Source organism: Oncorhynchus kisutch, linkage group LG18, assembly GCF_002021735.2.
Source record: "Oncorhynchus kisutch isolate 150728-3 linkage group LG18, Okis_V2, whole genome shotgun sequence".
Lineage (NCBI taxonomy): Eukaryota > Metazoa > Chordata > Actinopteri > Salmoniformes > Salmonidae > Oncorhynchus > Oncorhynchus kisutch.
In genome coordinates this window covers 73,399,356-73,419,433 of record NC_034191.2, presented here as the reverse complement: position 1 = coordinate 73,419,433, position 20,078 = coordinate 73,399,356, and the positions used below count along the sequence as shown (strand labels likewise).

The 20,078-nt window shown below is 41.7% G+C and overlaps 1 protein-coding gene across 1 annotated transcript; it reads left to right on the top strand.

Annotated features, from left to right (window-relative positions):
• The first annotated feature begins 2,293 nt into the window (after positions 1–2,293).
• On the top strand, positions 2,294–11,571 carry LOC116354772 (osteocalcin 2-like). Its single transcript, XM_031796125.1, has 2 exons — positions 2,294–2,469; positions 9,109–11,571. The coding sequence occupies exon 2, from the start codon at positions 9,126–9,128 to the stop codon at positions 9,519–9,521; it is 396 nt and encodes a 131-aa protein (XP_031651985.1). The 5' UTR covers positions 2,294–2,469; positions 9,109–9,125; the 3' UTR covers positions 9,522–11,571.
• Positions 11,572–20,078: the final 8,507 nt, after the last annotated feature.

Genomic DNA, 20,078 nt, shown 5'->3' with positions numbered 1-20,078 from the left:
TGATAGGATAGTCTTGAACAAACCTTATCCAGTTTAGTAGACAATTAGTAGGTCATGTCTAATTAAAATTGGTCAAAATCACACAATGCACACCGATGATGTCATTTGAAAAACGTGTCTATTAAAAACACACTATTTTCACATATGTCGATGTTGGGTGGTACTGGAGATGATGAATATGAAGTATAAAAATGCTGAAGTTTGCCTTTAAACCTAACCTTTGGAATGACTTTGATAGCAACAGTGAATCTATTTAGTTATTAAGAGATCTCTCAGTAATAATTCTCACGATAGCACATTGGTAGTAGTCCTTGACAAATATCAAAGCAGGGCTTGGTTAAAACCCTGGATGGGAGACTAAATGGATAGCTGATCAACTCCCCACTTGGAGGTAATGCCCAGACTATAGTTTTTTTTCTGATAGTGGATATAACTTTGTAGATCTGACGTTGTTTCAAAGGTACAAATTCGAGATATTTTATACAAGGTTTGTCTATGTTGAAAATTGGTTACCATGGTGACAATTCATGGTTGAAGCTTCACCCTCAAAATGACTTTTTGCAAATCCAATGTATTTTCCACATAGATTCCACAAATGTTGTTGTGCGTCAGCAGTTTTTTACATTTTTTAATTTGTCAGTCTCTGACAGTCACTCAATTAGCCCATGTCAGCTAAATGTTTTTAGATTGGTAAGTTAGTCTATCCAGCTATCAATGCTACCGACCGGGGGTCCCCATTGACTTTGCTATTCACCCTCACTCAGATATCATATTAAAAACTTCTAACCCTTCTTTCCACCACATGTCAAAATGTGTAGAATTGCAGGAAATTAGCTGTAAAACTGCAACATTTTCTCTACGCATGGCAAAATGTGTAAAAATGTCACTTAGGTCCCACAAAAAGCTAGGGCCGGCTCTGACTGCGTGCTTGGGTATGGCTGTGGGTACATGAGCCACTGCCACCCCTCATGAGGAGTTCAGATTTTTTGTGACACCCCAAACCCCATCGAAGTTGCCCTGCTGTAAGATATGATGTGGTTAGCTGATACGCAGAATACCTATCCAGGCGTCATAAGATCATAAGAACTTTCAACAGTAAGTTGAGACCACAGGAGGTTGGTGGTATCTTAATTGGGGAGGATGGGCTCGTGGTAATGCCTGAAGCGGAATAGGTGGAACTGTGTCCACCGATTCATTTCACCTGAGGTTTTGATTTCAGCACTCAACATGAAGGGCTATTATAACTACATCGTTGTGTGTGTAATACTTCCTAGGCACGCATATATTTGAGTTAACACGGAAGAGTAGAAAAAACGACCAATCAGAGGCTACATTATTATAGCTTTGCTTATCTTGAAAACTTAGTCTCTCAAGTAACCCATTAGTGTGTGCCACTATTATTTGACTGTCAAGATTTAGTAGGCAACTTATTTAGGTCTGTTCATTCACTGCATTTGATGGGCATTTTCTTCACTCATTCTGGATTTCGGGCTTGGAGCCAGACAGTTTCATTGTTTATTCATAACTAACATGTTTAATCTACTGCAGCTGCTCACTCAACCCATTTCCTCACTGTTGTGTTCAGCTGAAGGTGGTTGCTGTTGATGGGAACCTCAATGTTGTCCACCGGAACAATGTGCAGTTTGTGTCAGAATTCAGGTAAAACAACAATGAACTAAAGAGAGAAATACGTGCACTCCATAATGTTTTGGATGATTTGTGTTAACAAACAAACCACTTTATTTATTTATTTTCCTCCAAGGACTCAGGGAGGGGTCCGTATCCATGTAGACAGGCTTACTGTCACTCCTTCTGTGGTCATGTTGGTTAAGGTTGTAGTGCACCATGGATAGTACACTACTTTATAGTGCACAAGTACAACTATTTGCTCAGCTCAGTTCACTCTGTTCAAACAATTACATAGCTGAAGTAGTCCATTACTCACCTCTCAGCCGTTATTCAGTTGAGTTCAAAGGTAGGGCCTACAACAGTAAGATCACCAAAAGTGTTGTAACAAATCCAATACACTGCCTCAAACTATAAGATTTATGAAACTAATTTAATTTTACTGCAGATAATTCATATTTTGGAAAAATATGAAATTATCTCTCCACTATCTTCAGCAGAAATACACAACGCTTTGAATCAACAGTCATCAAGATCGGAATGCTACTGGCAGAGCCAATCGTGTTTTAGTCCTGTGATTTGAACTGAGACATTCCATGGGGATTTCCAAGGCACTTGACCTGGTCATTGAAAGCCCTATGTGGGAGTGGCCAGGTGTATGGACTGTACTAGAAATATATTAAAGTGCTCCATTTTGTATTTTGATTAAAGTCAGGCAACACATGTATTGTATTTCATCATTTCCCTTTTTAACAGCAACATAGCAGTGTGTACTGGAGGAAAGGAACCAACCAAGCTCTCAGTGATCTCAATCCAGGAAAAAGTTTGCATGAACTTCTGCAGGTAAGTTGCCCTATAGATAGCATGGATAGTTTCTATACTATGCTTGTCTCAGTGCAACAGTGACATGATTTTCGATACAGTGCCCTGTTTTTCTCAGAGTATTGCTGTTGGTAAATGTCAAATAGGTGGTATCCGCCTGGTTAAAAGTTAATATATTAACTTCCTTGTGTGGGTAAAAAAAACACATTGGCCAAAGTCTTTGATACATTGCAAGCACAGCCGACCATATATAGACAAATATTTGTTCATTAATCCAACACTAACACTCAAACCCTGAGATATATTCAGTTACTGAAGGGGATATTTTTATCTCAGTGAATTTGCAAGTCTAAAAGGACCATGAGAAGGTGTTGCTTTCTGCATTGACTGACCTTCATGTCTTAAAGTAATGATGAACTGTAATTTCTCTTTGCTTATTTGAGCTGCTCTTGCCATAATATGGACTTGGTTTCTTACGAAATAGGGCTATCTTCTGTATACCACCCCTACCTTGTCACAACAGAACTGATTGGCTCAAATGCAATAAGAAGGAAAAAAATCCACAAATTAACTTTTAACAAGGCACACCTGTAAATTGAAATGGATTCCAGGTGACTATTTTATTTAATTTATTTTTATTTCACCTTTATTTAACCAGGTATGCCAGTTGAGAACAAGTTCTCATTTACAACTGCGACCTGGCCAAAATAAAGCAAAGCAGTGTGACAAAAACAACAACACAGAGTTACACATGGGATAAACAAATGTACAGTCAATAACACAAAAGAAAATAAAAATAAACAGATCTATGTGCAGTGTGTGCAAATGTAGAAGAGTAGGGAGGTAGGCAATAAATAGACCCTAGCAGTGAACATAATGACAATATAGCGTTAATACTGGAGTGATAGATGTGCAGATGATGAATGTGCAAGTAGAGATACTGGGGTGCAAAGGAGCAAGAGGGTAAGTAATAATATGGGGATGAGGTAGTCGGGTGTGCTATTTACAGATTGGCTGTGTAAATGTACAGTGATCGGTAAGCTGCTCTGACAGCTGATGCTTAAAGTTAGAGAGGGAGATATAAGACTCCAGCTTCAGAGATTTTTCAATTCGTACCAGTTATTGGCAGCAGAGATTTGGAAGGAAAGGCGGCCAAAGGAAGTGTTGCCTTTGGGGTTGAACAGTGCGCAATATACCTGCTGGAGTGCGTGCTATGGGTGGGTGTTGCTATGGTGACCAGTGAGCTGAGATAAGGCAGGCTTTACCTAGCAAAGACTTATAGATGACCTGGAGCCAGTGGGTTTGGCGACAGATATGTAGTGAGGGCCAGCCAAAGAGAGCATACAGGTCTCAGTGGTGGGTGGTATATGGGGCTTTGGTGATAAAACGGATGGCAGTGTGATAGACTACATCTAGTTTGCTGAGTAGAGTGTTGGGGGCTATTTTGTAAATGACATCGCGGAAGTCAAGGATCGGTAGGATAGTCAGTTTTACGAGGGTATGTTTGGCGGCATTAGTGAAGGAGGCTTTGTTGCGAAACAGGAAGCCGATTCTAGATTTAATTTTGGATTGGAGATGCTTAATGTGAGTCTGGAAGGAGAGTTTACAGTCTAACCAGACACCTAGGTATTTGTGGTTGTCCACATATTCTAGGTGAGAACCGTCCAGGGTAGTGATGCTAGTTGGGCAGGAGGATGCGGGCAGCAATCGGTTGAAGAGCATGCACTTAGTTTTACTAGCATTTAAAAGCAGTTGGAGGCCACGGAAGGAGAGTTGTATGGCATTGGAGCTCGTTTGAAGGTTTGTTAGCACAGTGTCCAAAGAAGGGCCAGATGTATACAGAATGGTGTTGTCTGCGTAGAGGTGGATCAGAGCATCACGAGCGACATCATTGATATATACAGAGAAAAGAGTCAGCACGGGAATTGAACCCTGTGGCACCCCCATAGGTCCGGACAACAGGCCCTCCAATTTGACACACTGAAATCTATCTGAGAAGTAGTTAGTGAACCAGGTGAGGCAGTCATTTGAGAAGCCAAGGCTATTGATTATGCCGATAAGAATGCGGTGATTGAAAGACTCGAAAGCCTTGGCCAGGTCGATGAAGACGGCTGCACAATACTGCCTTATATCGATGGCAGAATTTGATATCATTTAGGACCTTGAGCGTGGCTAAGGTGCACCCATGACTCGCTCTGAAACCAGATTGCATAGTGGAGAAGGTACGGTGGGATTTGAAATGGTCGGTGATCTGTTTATTAACTTGGCTTTCGAAGATTTTAGAAAGGCAGGGCAGGATGGATATAGGTCTATAACAGTTTGGGTCTGGAGTGTCTCCCCCTTTGAAGAGAGGGATGACCGTGGCAGCTTTCCAATCTTTGGGAATCTCAGATGATACAAAAGAGAGGTTGAATAGGCTAGTAATAAGGGTTGCAACAGTTTCGGTGGATAATTTTAGAAAGAGAGGGTCCAGATTGTCTAGCCCAGCTGATTTGTAGGGATCCAGATTTTGCAGTTCTTTCAGAACATCAGCTGTCTGGATTTGGGTGAAGGAGAAGCAGGGAGGGGGGGGGTATGGGCAGGTTGCTGCAGGTCGTGCTGAGATGTTGGCCAGGGTAGAGGTAGCCAGGTGGAAAGCATGGCCAGCTGTGAAAAAATGCTTATTGAAATGATCAATTATCATAGATTTATCGGTGGTGACGGTGTTTCCTATCATCAGTGCAGTGGTCAGCTGGGAGGAGGTGCTCTTATTCTCCATGGACTTTACAGTGTCCCAAAACTTGGAATTAGTGCTACAGGAAGCACATTTCTGTTTGAAAAAGCTAGCCTTAGCTTTCCTAAATGACTGAGGATATTGGTTCCTGACTTCCCTGAAAAGTTGCATATCGCGGAGGAATTTTCGATGCTAATGCAGAACGCCACAGGATGTTTTTGTGCTGGTCAAGGGCAGTCAAGTCTGGGGTGAACCAAGGGCTATATCTGTTCTTAGTTCTACATTTTTTGAATGGGGAATGCTTATTTAAGATGGAGAGGAAATCACTTTTGAAGACCAACCAGACATCCTCTACTGACGGGATGAGGTCAATATCCTTCCAGGATACCCGGGCCAGGTCGATTAGAAAGGCCTGCTTGCTGAAGAGTTTTAGGGAGCGTTTGACAGTGATGAGGGGTACCAGTACGCATGCAGGCAATGAGGCAGTGATTGCTGAGATACTGGTTGAAGACTGCATAGGTGTATTTAGAGAGCAGGTTTGTCAGGATGATATCTAAGAGGGTGCCCATGGTTACGGATTTAGGGTTGTACCTGGTAGGTTCCTTGATGATTTGTGTGAGATTGAGGGCATCTAGCTTAGATTGTAGGATGGCCGGGGTGTTAAGCATGTCCCATTTTAGGTCACCTAACAGTACAAACTGTGAAGATAGATGGGGGGCGATCAATTCACATATGGTGTCCAGGGCACAACTGGGGCCGAGGGGGGTCTATAACAAGCGGCAACGGTGAGAGACCTATTTCTGGAAAGGTGGATTTTTAAAAGTAGAAGCTTGAATTGTTTTGGCACAGACCTGGATAGTATGACAGAACTCTGCAGGCTATCTCTGCAGTAGATTGCAATTCCGCCCCTTTTGGCAGTTCTATCTTGTCAGAAAATGTTATAGTTAGGGATGGAAATTTCAGGATTTTTGGTTGCCTTCCTAAACCAGGATTCAGACACGGCTAGGACATCCGGGTTGGTGGAGTGTGCTAAAGCAGTGAATAAAACAAAATTAGGGAGGAGGCTTCTCATGTAACATGCATGAAACCAATGCTTTTACGGTTACAGAAGTCAACAAATGAGAGCGCCTGGGGAATGGGAGTGATGCTGGGGGCTGCAGGGCCTGGGTTAAACCTCTACATCACCAGAGGAACAGAGGAGGAGTAGGATAAGAGTATGGCTAAAGGCTAAATTAACTGGTCGTCTAGTGCATTCAGAGGGTAACATAGAGTAAAAGGAGCAGGTTTCTGGGTTTGGAAGAATAAATTCAAGTCATAATGTACAGACAAGGGTATGGTAGGATGTGAGTACAGTGGAAGCAAGCCTAGGCATTGGGTGATGATGAGAGAGGTTTTGTCTCTAGAGGCACCATTTAAGCCAGGTGCTGTGACCGCATGTGTGGGGGGTGGAACATAAGGGCTAGCTAAGGCATATTGAGCAAAGCTTGAGGCTCTACAGTGAAGTAAGACAAAAATTACTAACCAAAACAACAATAGACAAGGCATATTAGCATTAGGGAGAGGCATGTGTAGGCAAGTTATCATAGGGTCCAGTGAGTAGCTAGGCGAGCTGGAGGCACGACGATTCAGACAGCTAGCAGGCCGGGGCTAGCACAAGGCTAGCAGTTGGGCCTCAGGGGGACGTCGCAACTGAAGAGTCTGTTGAAACACCCTCGGATGGTTACGTCGGCAGACCAGTCGTGATGGATCGGTGGGGCTCCGTGTCAGCAGCATAGGGTCCAGGCCAATTTGGCAGAATAATTTTTGAAGTCCAGGAATTATCTGATGGAATTCTTCAGCTAGCCGGGAGAAGGGCCTAGCTCGAGTCTAACTGGTGCTTGCTTCAGGACAGAAACCCCCTCGGTCAGTTACATCGGTAGACCAGTCGTGATGGATCGGCGGGGCTCCGTGTCAGCAGCAAAAGGTCCAGGCCAATTGTAAAAAGAGGTAATTGAAGCCCAGGGATTGCTTGATGGAATCTCTTCGGCTAGCCGGGAGATGGGCCTAGGTCGAGGCTAGCTCCAGGCTAACTGGTGCCTGCTTCGGGACAGTGACGTTAGACAGGAGTAGCTACTCGGATAGCAGCTAGCTAGCTGCGATGATCCGGAGTAAAGGTTCAGAGCTTGCGGTAGGAATCCGGGGGTGTGGTAGAGAAAAGCAGTCCGATATGCTCTGGGTTGATATCGTGCTGTGCAGGCTGGCAGGTATTGACCGGGCTGAGGCTGGCAGTCTGCCTTAACAGTGATAACCCCTATCCTTTTTCACTCAACTCCACACTTTTCCAAACACAAAAACACACACCCCACCTTCCATCCCAATACATCCGAACATACATTACCCACATACTGTGCCTTCTATGTCCTCCGTGTTTTATTTCTACCACGTTGATTGAGTACTTTTGTGTTTCAGTTCCTTATATATGAAGAAGTATTATTTAGTTCATTATCATTTCTTCTAATGCTGTCTCATCCATTTCTGAAATACTATAAATAGAAAGTTGAATACGAATTATTTTACCACCTTATCACGTTGGATTTTGTCGACAGCATGGCTTGGGATCTGTAGCACTGTAAGAAATACTTTTTTCACCAAACTTTCAGGATATTCGCCCTCTTTTTCTTTGATACCTTTAAGTACCAGATTTTCTCTTATAGATCTAGTCTGTATGTCAAGTAAGGCTCCTCTAAGAAACATGTTCTCCTTTTGATGTTCATTAACGTCTGTTTCAATCTTATTGACTGACCCTTTCTTTCTCTGTTGTCGCAGCTTTTCGTCACTCATCTAGCAGCTCACCTTCAACTCCTTTATATCTCTACTGACTAACTCAAGTATGCCCAGTTGATCATGTATTGACTTTAACAGATCAGTTTCTACCCTTATCATTCCCAGTGTGGAAAAGCAGAAATTGTCTGTGTCCCTCGAAGTGTCACGTTTTCTTTTGGGGATTGGTTCTGAATGTTTACCCTCCTTCATGTTTGCGTGTGAAGTGCTAATATTAAGTCAAACTTACAGATATTGAATATAACGTTTTTTATCTTGAGGCAATCTGCACAGCTGTGTTCATTCCGCCATCTTACCTTTTCTGTTGTTTGCCAATCAAACCCAATCTCCAGAATTTCAGATTTTTTTTACACAATATCTTAGTGGTCAAATTTAGAGGCAATTTTATCAGTGAATTTATTACAAATGGATGTGTGTTTAACAATGTGTACTGTAAAAAGCGATGTAAAATTGTTTATAACATCATTCATGTTCCAACTGTTATTATTTTTTACATTTCTTTCAACAACAATAAGGTTATCAAGGGGATTTTCTCTGTATGTTATCAGCAGCACTGAATCCATGTTGACATTATAATCAAGTCCTGTATCTGTTTTTCGCTTGAATTTCGTTACAATATACAGCAGGGTAAGGGGAGGGGTCTTGTTTAGCATACAGGAAGAATACGGTCATTTGTGTGACTGTGTAAAATTATCTCTCTCAGTGGAGCGCACAATTGGACCATAACATTTAAGTCTATCTGTCTCTCCTGGATTAGCACAGCTGCCTGTGCTGAGGAGAGTTTCCTAAACAATGATATCTGGTGATATACACAGTAGTAGTAGACCAAGGGGCTGTGATAACATACATTACAGTTTATGAATAACATTCAGTCATTTTAAGATTAGTCAGAATGGACTTACTTGGTGGTTGATTAAAGCATTTATAAGAATCCAATAGAAATGTATACAAATGATGAAATCCTCATGTTAAAGTGTTACCCAAACATGTTGTGCACTTGGTTCCGTATGATCCGCATTTTATTAAAACTGTCCTGCATTGAGGTGTACCGTGTATTCTATATTATTTATGTTCTTTGGAAAGGTTTGATCAGTCGTTCTGATTTTGTGACATGTTTATTCTTTTAGTTTATTAAGGTTCAGGGATGAATTTGATGGACATATTCAGCGAGCAGTGGTCGGAGTCCAGCGAGCAGTGGTCGGAGTCCAGCGAGCAGTCTTCGGAGTCCAGCGAGCAGTCTTCGGAGTCCAACAAGCAGTGGTCGGAGTCCAGCGAGCAGTGGTCGGAGTCCAGTGAGCAGTCTTCGGAGTCCAGCGAGCAGTCTTCGGAGTCCAGCGAGCAGTCTTCGGAGTCCAGCGAGCAGTCTTCGGAGTCCAGCGAGCAGTCTTCAGAGTCCAGCGAGCAGTGGTCGGAGTCCAGCGATCAGTCTTCGGAGAACAGCGAGCAGTGGTCGGAGTCCAGCAAGCAGTGGTCGGAGTCCAGCGAGCAGTGGTCGGAGTCCAGCGAGCAGTGGTCGGAGTCCAGAGAGCAGTCTTCGTAGTCCAGCGGGCAGTGGTCGGAGTCCAGCAAGCAGTGGTTGGAGTCCAGCGAGCAGTGGTCGGAATCCAGTGAGCAGTGGTCGGAGTCCAGCAAGCAGTGGTCAGAGTCCAGCGAGCAGTCTTCGGAGTCCAGCGAGCAGTGGTCGGAGTCCAGCAAGCAGTGGTCGGAGTCCAGCGAGCAGTGGTCGGAGTCCAGCGAGCAGTGGTCGGAGTCCAGCGAGCAGTCTTCGGAGTCCAGCAAGCAGTGGTCGGAGTCCAGCGAGCAGTCTTCGGAATCCAGCGAGCAGTCTTCGGAGTCCAGAGAGCAGTCTTCGGAGTCCAGCGAGCAGTGGTCGGAGGTCACTGCCCCTAACCTGGAGGCGAGACGGCGAGCCCCTGTTCCATCATCAGGTTTTTTGGTAACATTCCCTATGATATAGCATCATACGTACACTTGTGTTTATTGGTGTGTCTATTCTCCTGGTTGTAACTGAGAAAGAATGGAAATCAACTTTTGACCTTAGAATGGGCACATGGAAGAGTGGTCGTGTATGGCTCAGTTGTTAAAGAATGGTGCTTGCAACACCAGGATTGTGGGTTTGATTACTGGGACCACCCATACGTAAAATGAATGCATGTTTCACTGTCACTTTGAGTATATGGCATATATTAGAGGGTGTTTAATATTTTTTATTGTAAAATAATACATTTTTGGTTAAAGGACTTGGGTGGGGTCATGTGTGCATAGTGTCCCCCAGTCTTTGCTATTACCTCATGTTTGTATTTGAAGAGTTGCAGGTCAGCCTGAGGGCTCCAGCTATAACTGGGTAAACAACTGGGGCCATCGACCCAGCTCTCCTCGTCTGTCTTTAGATATGACTCAGCCATATAAAGGCGACCACTGGTCCAGCTACAATCTCCACAGGAAAAGCTGATGACTCCTAAAGCTAACGCTGGGTAATATATATTATAAACTGGGTGGTTTGAGCTCTGAATGCTGATTGGCTGAACCCCGTAGTGTATCAGACCGTATAAGGGAATAACTCGCTGCTCTGAACTCCTCTTCTTATATACCTCACCAGGTTCCCCTCCACAGGGGCCTGTCTCTCCTTACTATTTCACTCGTTATGGCTTCTCAGCGGACTGCAAAGTGGTGGCGTTCCCTGGGGACAACCCAGGTTGCTCTGTAGCTGTCTTTGTCAAGGGCTTCTGTTTTGATTTCCTCCTCCTGTCATTCTGTCATTTGGCCTCTGGGTGGCAGTAGCACTGTACTAATGGCATTGATCTGCTCCAGTAATCCTCAGCTCCTCCACTCCTATTCTACACATGGATGTTGTGTAGATTCTAATGAGAGTGCATGGCGGCGGTGGTCACATGTTCACCCTCTTCCCAGGCAGCTGGATATGAACCCGATGAACAGAGAGAGGAGCTGCCCCCTCGCCAAGCAAGCAGCCCTTGTTTAGGACCACGACCATTCCTGCCTGTGCTGTGTGCTGCCCATGTCTGTAGACTAGAATGTCACGGCAGGCCAGCTGAGCATAAACACAGACCCTGACAGGCTTCAGCCCGCTCCGCCCTCTACGCTAGTCCGCTCAGCAGTGTCATCTGCATAAAAGGGGCTTTGCGACCAATAAAAAGACGGGCAACGCCCAGATCGCAGGTGTGTGAGCCAGCCTGAGGCACAGTCCATTGAGATTGAACTCTTTCAGTACAGCTCGGTGTGAGCAGTCAAACAATAGCAAATGGACTAATTGATACAGCTGTGCAATTGCCTGGCTATAATTCATTTTGATCAATGGTGTGATACAGTATGTCAAGGTAGGCAGGATACATAAGGGGGTGCAGTAAAAGTGGAAGGAGGCTTCATGCTAAGATTTAAAATGGTTTTCCAATTGATATGTACACTGAACTGAATTATAAACGAAAAAAAAAAAAAAGCCACCTCCAATGCCGTTTTGGAGAACCGCAGAGCACATGTATGGCATCGTGTGGGCGAGCAGTTTGCTGATCTCAACATTGTAAACAGAGTGCCCCATTGTGGCGGTGGGGTTATGGTATGGGCAGGCATAAGCTACACTATGAACAACGAACCCAATTGCATTTTATCTATGGCAATTTGAATGCACAGAAATACCGTGACGGGATCCTAAGGCCCATTGTGAGGTCCATTTTTGTAAATGTATCTGTGACCAACGGATGCAGATCTGTATTCCCATTCATGTGAAATTCATAGATTAGGGCCTAATTTATTTATTTCAATTGACTGATGTAACTCAGTAAAATCTTTAAAATTGTTGCATGTTGCGTTTATTTTTGTTCCGTATAGATAAGTATCATTAAGTTGTCATCATTTATGCAACAAAGTAGCTTGAATTCATTTTCAGAGATATGAGTTAAATAAAGGTTAAATTGTTGAGGTAAACTAAATGTCCATGAACACTTTGTCTTGCCTAAACAAATCCTAATATTTTCATCCAAATTTGAGCATGATTTAGTAGCCCAGGAAGGCATATGGATTGTTTTTATTTTACAATTGCACTGATACACAAAGATGTCAACTTATCAATATATTTACAATACTACATTCCCATAAATCACGAAAATGAACAAATTTAAGGTTGGCGACAGATCTGAAATACTTAAAATGATTCCTAAACTTTGGACTCGCATGCCGGTGAAGAGTTGGAATAAGAATCCATCCCGAGGTCCATTTTTCTTGGGACTGTCGTCCTTTCAGGGGCCTGCATGAGTCACAGCACAAGAAAGATCGATTTAACACTTTCTGCAAGGTCACCAAGTAATCCAATGGACTGGAATGATTCAATCTTCCCACCAGGTCCGCCCACTGATTCTGAAGCCCCCAAAATTAAAACATGTAAAAGATCTGCTCAGCAATTCCAACTCAACAGCAGGCAGATGGGACTTGTTATGCACAATACCTGTATACCTTGTTGTCCATATAGAAGAGTGATTATACTTCGGGTAAACTCAGGTCACAGTCTGTGGATGGAAGAGAAATTAAACAGCCAACAACATAAGGTACTGCGTTTGCAGTGACTCAAGTAGATCTGTGAGTCTGTTGTGCAGAAACAGTGGTGTAAAGTACTTAAGTAAAAATACTTTAAAGTACTACGGAGGTAGTTGTTTTGGGTATCTTTACTTTACTAAATATATTTTTGACTACTTTTACCTCACTACATTCCTAAAGAAAATAATGTACTTTTTACTATATCCATTTTCTCTGACACCCAAAAGTACTCGTTACATTTAGAATGCTAAGCAGGACAGGAAAATGGTCCAATTCACACACTTATCAAAAGAACATCCTGGTCATCACTATTGCCTCTGATCTGGCGCACTCACTATGCTTAATACACATGCTTAATTTGTAAATGATCTCTGAATGTTGGAGCGTGCCCCTGGCTATCCGTAAATTGTGATACCGTATCCTCTGGTTTGCTTAATAAGGAATTTGAAATGATTTACACTTTTAATTTGATACTTAAGTATATTTTAGCAATTACATTTACTATTAATATTTAAGTCTATTTAAAACCAAATAATTTTAGACTTTTACTCTAGTAGGATTTCACTGGGTGACTTTAAATGTTACTTGAGTCATTTTCAGTAGCAATTTTAGCATGTAAATCTTGGTGGGGGTTAAAAAAGAACATTTGATGCGTGCCAGCAAAGCCACTACACTACACAACACAACACTAAACCATACATTAATTGCACTATAACGGAGACGAACAGTGCCCACAAACTGTTAGGGCCTACATAAAGCTGTCCCAACAGCAGAGTTTTCTTTGTAGCACCATGGAGTGAATCCTTACCACTGCTACACCTAGCTATCAGTGGAGCTTTGTCTGGCAGCGAAACAGTTCATTCAGCCTCATTTACTGCCTTTTAGAAAAACATAGCTGACATGGCTGACTTGCTCAAACAAATGTGGTTTCCACGGACAATTGAGATGTACAAACTATGGTATAAGGCAGGGGTGTCAAACTCAAATACCCAGTGGGCCAAAATGTAAAACCTGAACAAAGTCACGGGCCAACATTGAACAAATTAACCTTTTAATATGGACCCAAACAAGTTTTGCTTTAACATTGAATATGGAACAAGCATCGCTTATTACCATACAATATATAATTTAATAGTGGAGACATGCAAAATCGAATTTCAAATGAAAAAACACATCAATGGCATTCATTTATTAAATAAATAAAATGTAAATAAAAATTGTATGCCTCTTTTCTATTTGCAGCCTTCTGATTTAAATACCAAAATAAACTTTTTCCACTGGCTAATAATTTTACAAATAAAATGATAATAAATCAATCAACCATTCAAGCCCATGCCTTGTAGCAAGAAAAAGTGCATAAAGAAAACGTTAATTATTGCACACTGGTCTAATCTGATGTGCCCAAGCCAGATACATGGCATCTCTTCTTGGATGCTAGTTCATCAATGTCTGGGCTCAAGCTCTGAGCTGAAGAAATCCTCAGTATCGAGCGAAGATGTTCATCAGCCAGACGTCTCCTGTGAGTTGTTTTGGTCATCTTCATCGAGGAGAAAAGTTGCTCGCATAGATAAGTGCTGCCGAACATGGAGAGCATCTGAGAAGCTTGGGTGCGGAGCTGAGGCATTGTGTCAGGGATGAACCGTGGAAACTGTGCGGCGCCCACAGCATCATACTTTGACTGTGATGTGGCTTTTTTAAACATATTCTGTTGTGAAACCAAACTTCTTTTCATCTCCTCTACTTTCTGGCTCCTTTGAGTCATGTCCAGGTCCTTGTATTTGTCATGGTGTTTCGTTTCATAGTGTCGTCTAATGTTGTACTCCTTACTTACAGCCAAGTTGACTCCACAAACAAGACAAACAGGTTTGTCTTTTACATATGTAAACAGATATTCTGCCTCCCACTTGTCCAGAAAGCTCCTGTTTTCTGCCTTTCTTTTCGCCATTTTTGGGAAGGGTTAGCTCGCTGACAGTTGTAGCGTCTATGTTGCTATGACTACTGTCACAGAGGAGAGAGCGTTTCTGGGTCCTGTCCTGATTGGCGCGCGAAAACAGCAGAGCATTATGGTATTCGTAGTATTAGTGGTGATATTAGTGGTATTAATACCGGCGGGCCAGCTCTAGTAGTAATTTGGTATTGTCTCGCGGGCCAAATATAATTACCCCGCGGGCCAAATTTGGCCCACGGGCCAGAGTTTGACACCCATGGTATAAGGGGACGACAAGAGGATAAGAAGAAATCTGTAATTTAGATTAAGACATTAATGAGTGAGCTAGGACGGATGCTGTCAATATTATTATTTGTTCAGCACATTTGCAATGTACAGCGCCAAAATTCAGATCATGGGCCGTTCTTACAGTATTCTCCCTGTACACCAAGTCAGAACAGAACAGAACAGGATAAATAAAGGGTGCATATATGGAGAAAATGAAAGCTCTTACAAAATTCAATGATTACATTTCTCTATGTGCACCACCAAGTCAATCAAATCAGTAGGCTAAGTTATGAGGGGAAAGGGAACTACATTTTAGGGTGAGGCACATGTGGTACTTTCTTAGCTATAGTATGTATGTATCTCCCTGGCATATTACATAATTTATGCAGCAGCATACAAGACATTTTTGGACTCACCTTGTTGTGCTGTTCTCACTTGAATAGGAAGGTGGTCCTTCTTCTGGGCAAATTTTGTCATCAAAGCCTGGCATTCTCTGGATTTATGATGCTTTCAAGACAAGGTTCAATGATGACGTCAGTGATCTTCAGATCGGAGCTCTAGAAAGAGGTTTGAGTTCCCGACTTGGAACTCCGAGTTGGATGACCGTTCAAAACGTGTTCCCAGTTGTAGCAATCGTAGCTATTTTTTTCCCCGAGTTCCCAGTTGTCTTGAACTCACTGAAGTCTGACATTTTCCTGTTGTTTTGAACATGGCAGAAGTCATGCTGGATTGACAGCATGGCCAATGTATTCAACCTTTTCTCACCCATGGTGTTGAATGTTTATCCTTTTAAGCTTGGAAAAGAGACCCTTAAACCCAGACTTGGACCACATACCCTCTCCACTGAATAGTAGGCCAGTTATTGCTTTGCAACACTTGCAGTTAGCCACAGATTCTTTCCAAACTACTCATTTTTGAATTTGCGATTTCCAACTTGTTGTGTAATGTTTATGTCCAATGGCCGATGAGCTCTGATACGTTTTATCTATAATTTCTCTTCATATGACAAGGATTGAAAAGGATTTGTCAGTAGATTGTCTAATTGCATCATGATGATGACTGCTGGTCTAGCTTGCGAACTAAGATTTTGCTTCGGTAGATATAACATGATTTGACGTCATTTTATCTGTGGCCCCACCACCACAGAAAGCACTGAGCTGGGCTGAAACACCTGCATTTTGGAGCTGCATTACTCAAGAAAGCAAGAAAGAGACCAAGTTTGTATATTTGACTGTATATGTAGTTAGCTAAACAGGTGGGGCTCAAAACAACGGCCCTGAATGACAGGTCGCCACTAGTAATTTTATATTAACGTATCTTTCACTTCCACTCTAGTATGACAATTGGACACTTTTTACAGCACTGTGCATGAACATCTAATTTAAAAGGACATACTGTAGGTGAAAGGTATGAATGGAACATAGAACTAAGTAGAACTAGACTTTCTCAAAGGCTGTCAATCTACAATTAGTGTGTTTCAGGTCTGAATTCTATTTTCATTTCTTATTCCAGGGTCTGGGATGAGGCTATAGGAAGGAGATGTAGCCGTAAGGCCTTTCAGCTTTCTGTCTGCTCAAGCACAATACATCAAATCATAGCCAATTGTAGTGCACATGGCTCAAATGCTAACAAGTTGCAGTTCTATGCTTACAGAGGTTTTACAGAACTTTTACTTCTGTGGCTGCTCTTGATCCAAAAGAAGGCTCCTAAGTGGACAGAAATATTGCCCAGAAATGACCTGATTGGACAGGGGCACACCTTTGAGCAAGCATTGTGTAGCTTCAGGAGATATGACATTGATTCATATTATTGAGTTGAACAATTTAAGTTGACCATTTTATTAGTCATATGTACAGGATACACATGGTATACATTATTGATGGGGGTAAAATCAATACGGTTACATATCGTGATACATTTTTTTAATGATATATCTTTTTGAATATCGCAATATTATTTTTGGCTAGTTGGATGTACCTGCACCAAAACTTTTTCCTTCATAGCTTGTTCTCCATCTTTAAAAATAAATAAAATAGGGAGACATTTTTTGGTCCAATATTTATAGTCTAATATTTATAGTCCAATATTTACACATGTTTTGGGGAAGGTGGGATTGGGGGTGAAGTGTTTAAATTGTGCAGTATTTATCAATCAAACTTCCGTACAGCCTCTTCGACTACAGCAGTACAGTAATGTGATGCAGGGAAGCCATGTTAAGGACCACATGGATGTTCCATGTCATTAAATCATTCATTCCAATAGGTCCGATGTCGTCCGACGAGCAGCAATATTAAGCTGTTTTCATCATCAAATGGAATTATTGGTGGAATCAACACATTAAACGCGTTACAGCGCTAGCTTTGATCTTCGGCTAAATTAGTGATCACACATTTTCACATGTGCTTTGACTACCGGCTTCCAAATCACTTCAGCGACCATTAGCAAATAGAAGTCACTTCCTCTAATCAAAACTATTTGTTTAATGTCTTCCTCCTATATCATGGATTTTGCAATGGAAACAGGCAGCTTATATTTCTATTGATGTATATTATTCCTATGTTCTACAGTATACATATACAGTCCGTTCAGAAAGTATTCACACTTCATATTTGTTTCAATCTCTCCCCATCCCTGTGCCCGCAGCATTCTTTTCCTCTCTCAACAAGCTGACCAGATGGTTTACCTGGCATGGCAAAACCCCTAGGGTTAGCCTGGACAAACTGACCCTTGATTATGGTAAAGGGGGGTTAAACCTCCCCAATTTCAGAATGTATTACTGGACTGCGCAGTCTAGATTTCTGTCTCAGAGGTTTGACAATGGTCCTTCTCTCTCATGGTTGAACATTGAACAGTTTGATGTACATGAGGACACTGGGGCAGAATTGTTTTACAAATGGGGCATTACATTTATTAAAACCCATCACAGACAACCCTTTAATCATACATTCTGTCCTGGCATGGTGAAAACTGCTGTTCAGACGAGAGGGATTTCCTTCCCCTAAAACCCCTCTATGGAGCACTAGATATATTCCTATGTTTTACCAGAATAGTAACTTTAGACCATGGTGTCTCTCTTCTGGAACAGTGTTATGAGGAGGGAAATATTATGTCCTTCAAACAGCTGAAACTGTCACGCCCTGACCATAGAGAGACATTTTTTCTCTATGGTGTAGTAGGTCAGGGCGTGACTGGGGTTATTCTAGTTCATTATTTCTATGTGGTGTTCTAGTTTATTATTTCTATGTTGGGGATTTGTATGATTCCCAATTAGAGGCAGCTGGTAATCGTTGTCTCTAATTGGGGATCATATTTAAGTAGTGTTTGTTCCCATCTGTTTGTGGGATATTGTATTTTGTATTTTGTGTAAGTGTATGGAGCACCTCTGTAGTCACGGTTCGTTGTTTGTTTCTTGTTTTGTTTAAAGTTTCACGGTTAATAAATTATTGGGAACTCAATGTCCGCTGCGCCTTGGTCCGTCTCTACGAACAATCTTGACAGAAACAGATATAGCACCTGTCTAACAAGGACTCCTTTAGTTACCTACAACTAGAGCATTTTATTAGGGTGAATCTCAAGGGACAATGGAACCTACCTAAGATGTCACCTACTGAACAACTCTTCCACGCAGACCAACCACTGTGTTTACGATGCTCTTCTGTCAGGACTACCACTGCCTGAGCTAGATAAACCCAGATTTAGATGGGAAAAAGTTCTGGGTATTGATCTTGATGAGGGTCTATGGAGTGACCTATGCAGGGATGGTGTTACATCCACATTGAACTCCAGATACAGACTGATCCAGTTTAATTTCCTCCATCAGCTCTATATTACCCCATCTAGATTGCACAAGTTCAACCCTGATATCTCCTCCCTATGTTGAAGATGTGGCTCAGAGGAAGGAACATTCCTGCATTCCACTTGGCAGTGTTCAAAACTACACGGTTTCTGGCAAGAGTATGTGATACCATATCCTCAATTCATGGGGCTGCATTCCCTTTAGACCCAGAGGTCTGTCTACTGGGTAACTTTACAAATTCCAATCTTAGGCAAAGCCATACTATAAAGCTAAGACATTTATTCTAAATGAAATACATGAATAGCTAATTTACATGAGTTTTCACACCCTTGAATCAATACACTTTAGAATCCCCTTTGGCAGCGATTTACAGCTGTGAGTCTTTCTGGGTCTTTTAGAGCTTTGCACACTTGTATTGTACAATATTTTCACGTTATTCTTTTAAAATTATTCAAGTTCTGTCAAATTGGTTGTTTATCATTGCTAAACAGTTATTTTCATGTCTTGCCATAGATTTTCAAGGAGTCAGAACTGTCAAAACTGTAACTAGGCTACTCAGGAACATTCAACGTTGTCTTGGTAAGCAACTAAGTAATAAACTCTGTGGCCAGTTTATTAGATACTCCACCCCGTTCATAAAAAGGGTTAGCTCCTACAGACAGTGAGTCACATGGTGGTGACTTGCTATATGAAGCAGGCAGACAGGCATCGAGGCATTCAGTTACTGTTTGATTGAACATTAGAATGGGGAAAACGAGTGACCTAAGCAACTTTGACCATGTAATAAACTAATCAATATTTCTAATATGTTTTAACATTGCTCCTCTAATGAAAAGGCCCGAGTTAAACATTAAACTGCAAATAAAAAGGCTTCAAATGAAATTATACAATTATTATAAAATTAAATCAGACATTTTCCCTATTTGAGCTTTTTTAGATGCTTTGGTCATGAGAAGGCCAAGTGGGATAAAGGGGGTGTTTGAGAATAACCTCATTCTGAAGGCATATAAGTGAATACATTTACTTAACTTGTGCTCATCTAAGGACTACTCCTCTAGATGATGCATTATGGGTGAATAAAACTCCAAAACTGATTGGAGTTTTTACAGGAACGTGAAAAAGTGTTACGGTGTGAGACACATGTCTACAGGCACTGTGTTTGCACGGAACACATCTTATTATTTTTATGTAAACTAGTATATACGTTTTTATGATTTATAGACAAACTACAGTAACATATTTTGTGTTTTATTAAAATAAATTATGTTTTTATTTTATATAATGACCTGAGAATTAATCCGGATGCATTCCAGTAATGAGAATCTGGGTGAAAGTGTACAAAATTATGCTGAAAATGTTACATTTATTACAAATAAGACACTTTCCCCAAAACGAGACATCTAGGTCCCCAGAACGATAGTTAATTTTTGCAGATGAGGCATTTTGCAGATGCATCATGGTTTTCTAACTCAATTTTCTTCAGATATTTTTTAACTGGTTTCATGAGAATCAGCCAGGTGCCCTTCTTTGTGAGGCATTGG

Coding starts and splice junctions, on each gene's coding strand:
- LOC116354772 (XM_031796125.1), top strand. CDS start 9,126: ATGAATTTGATGGACATATTCAGCGAGCAGTGGTCGGAGTCCAGCGAG.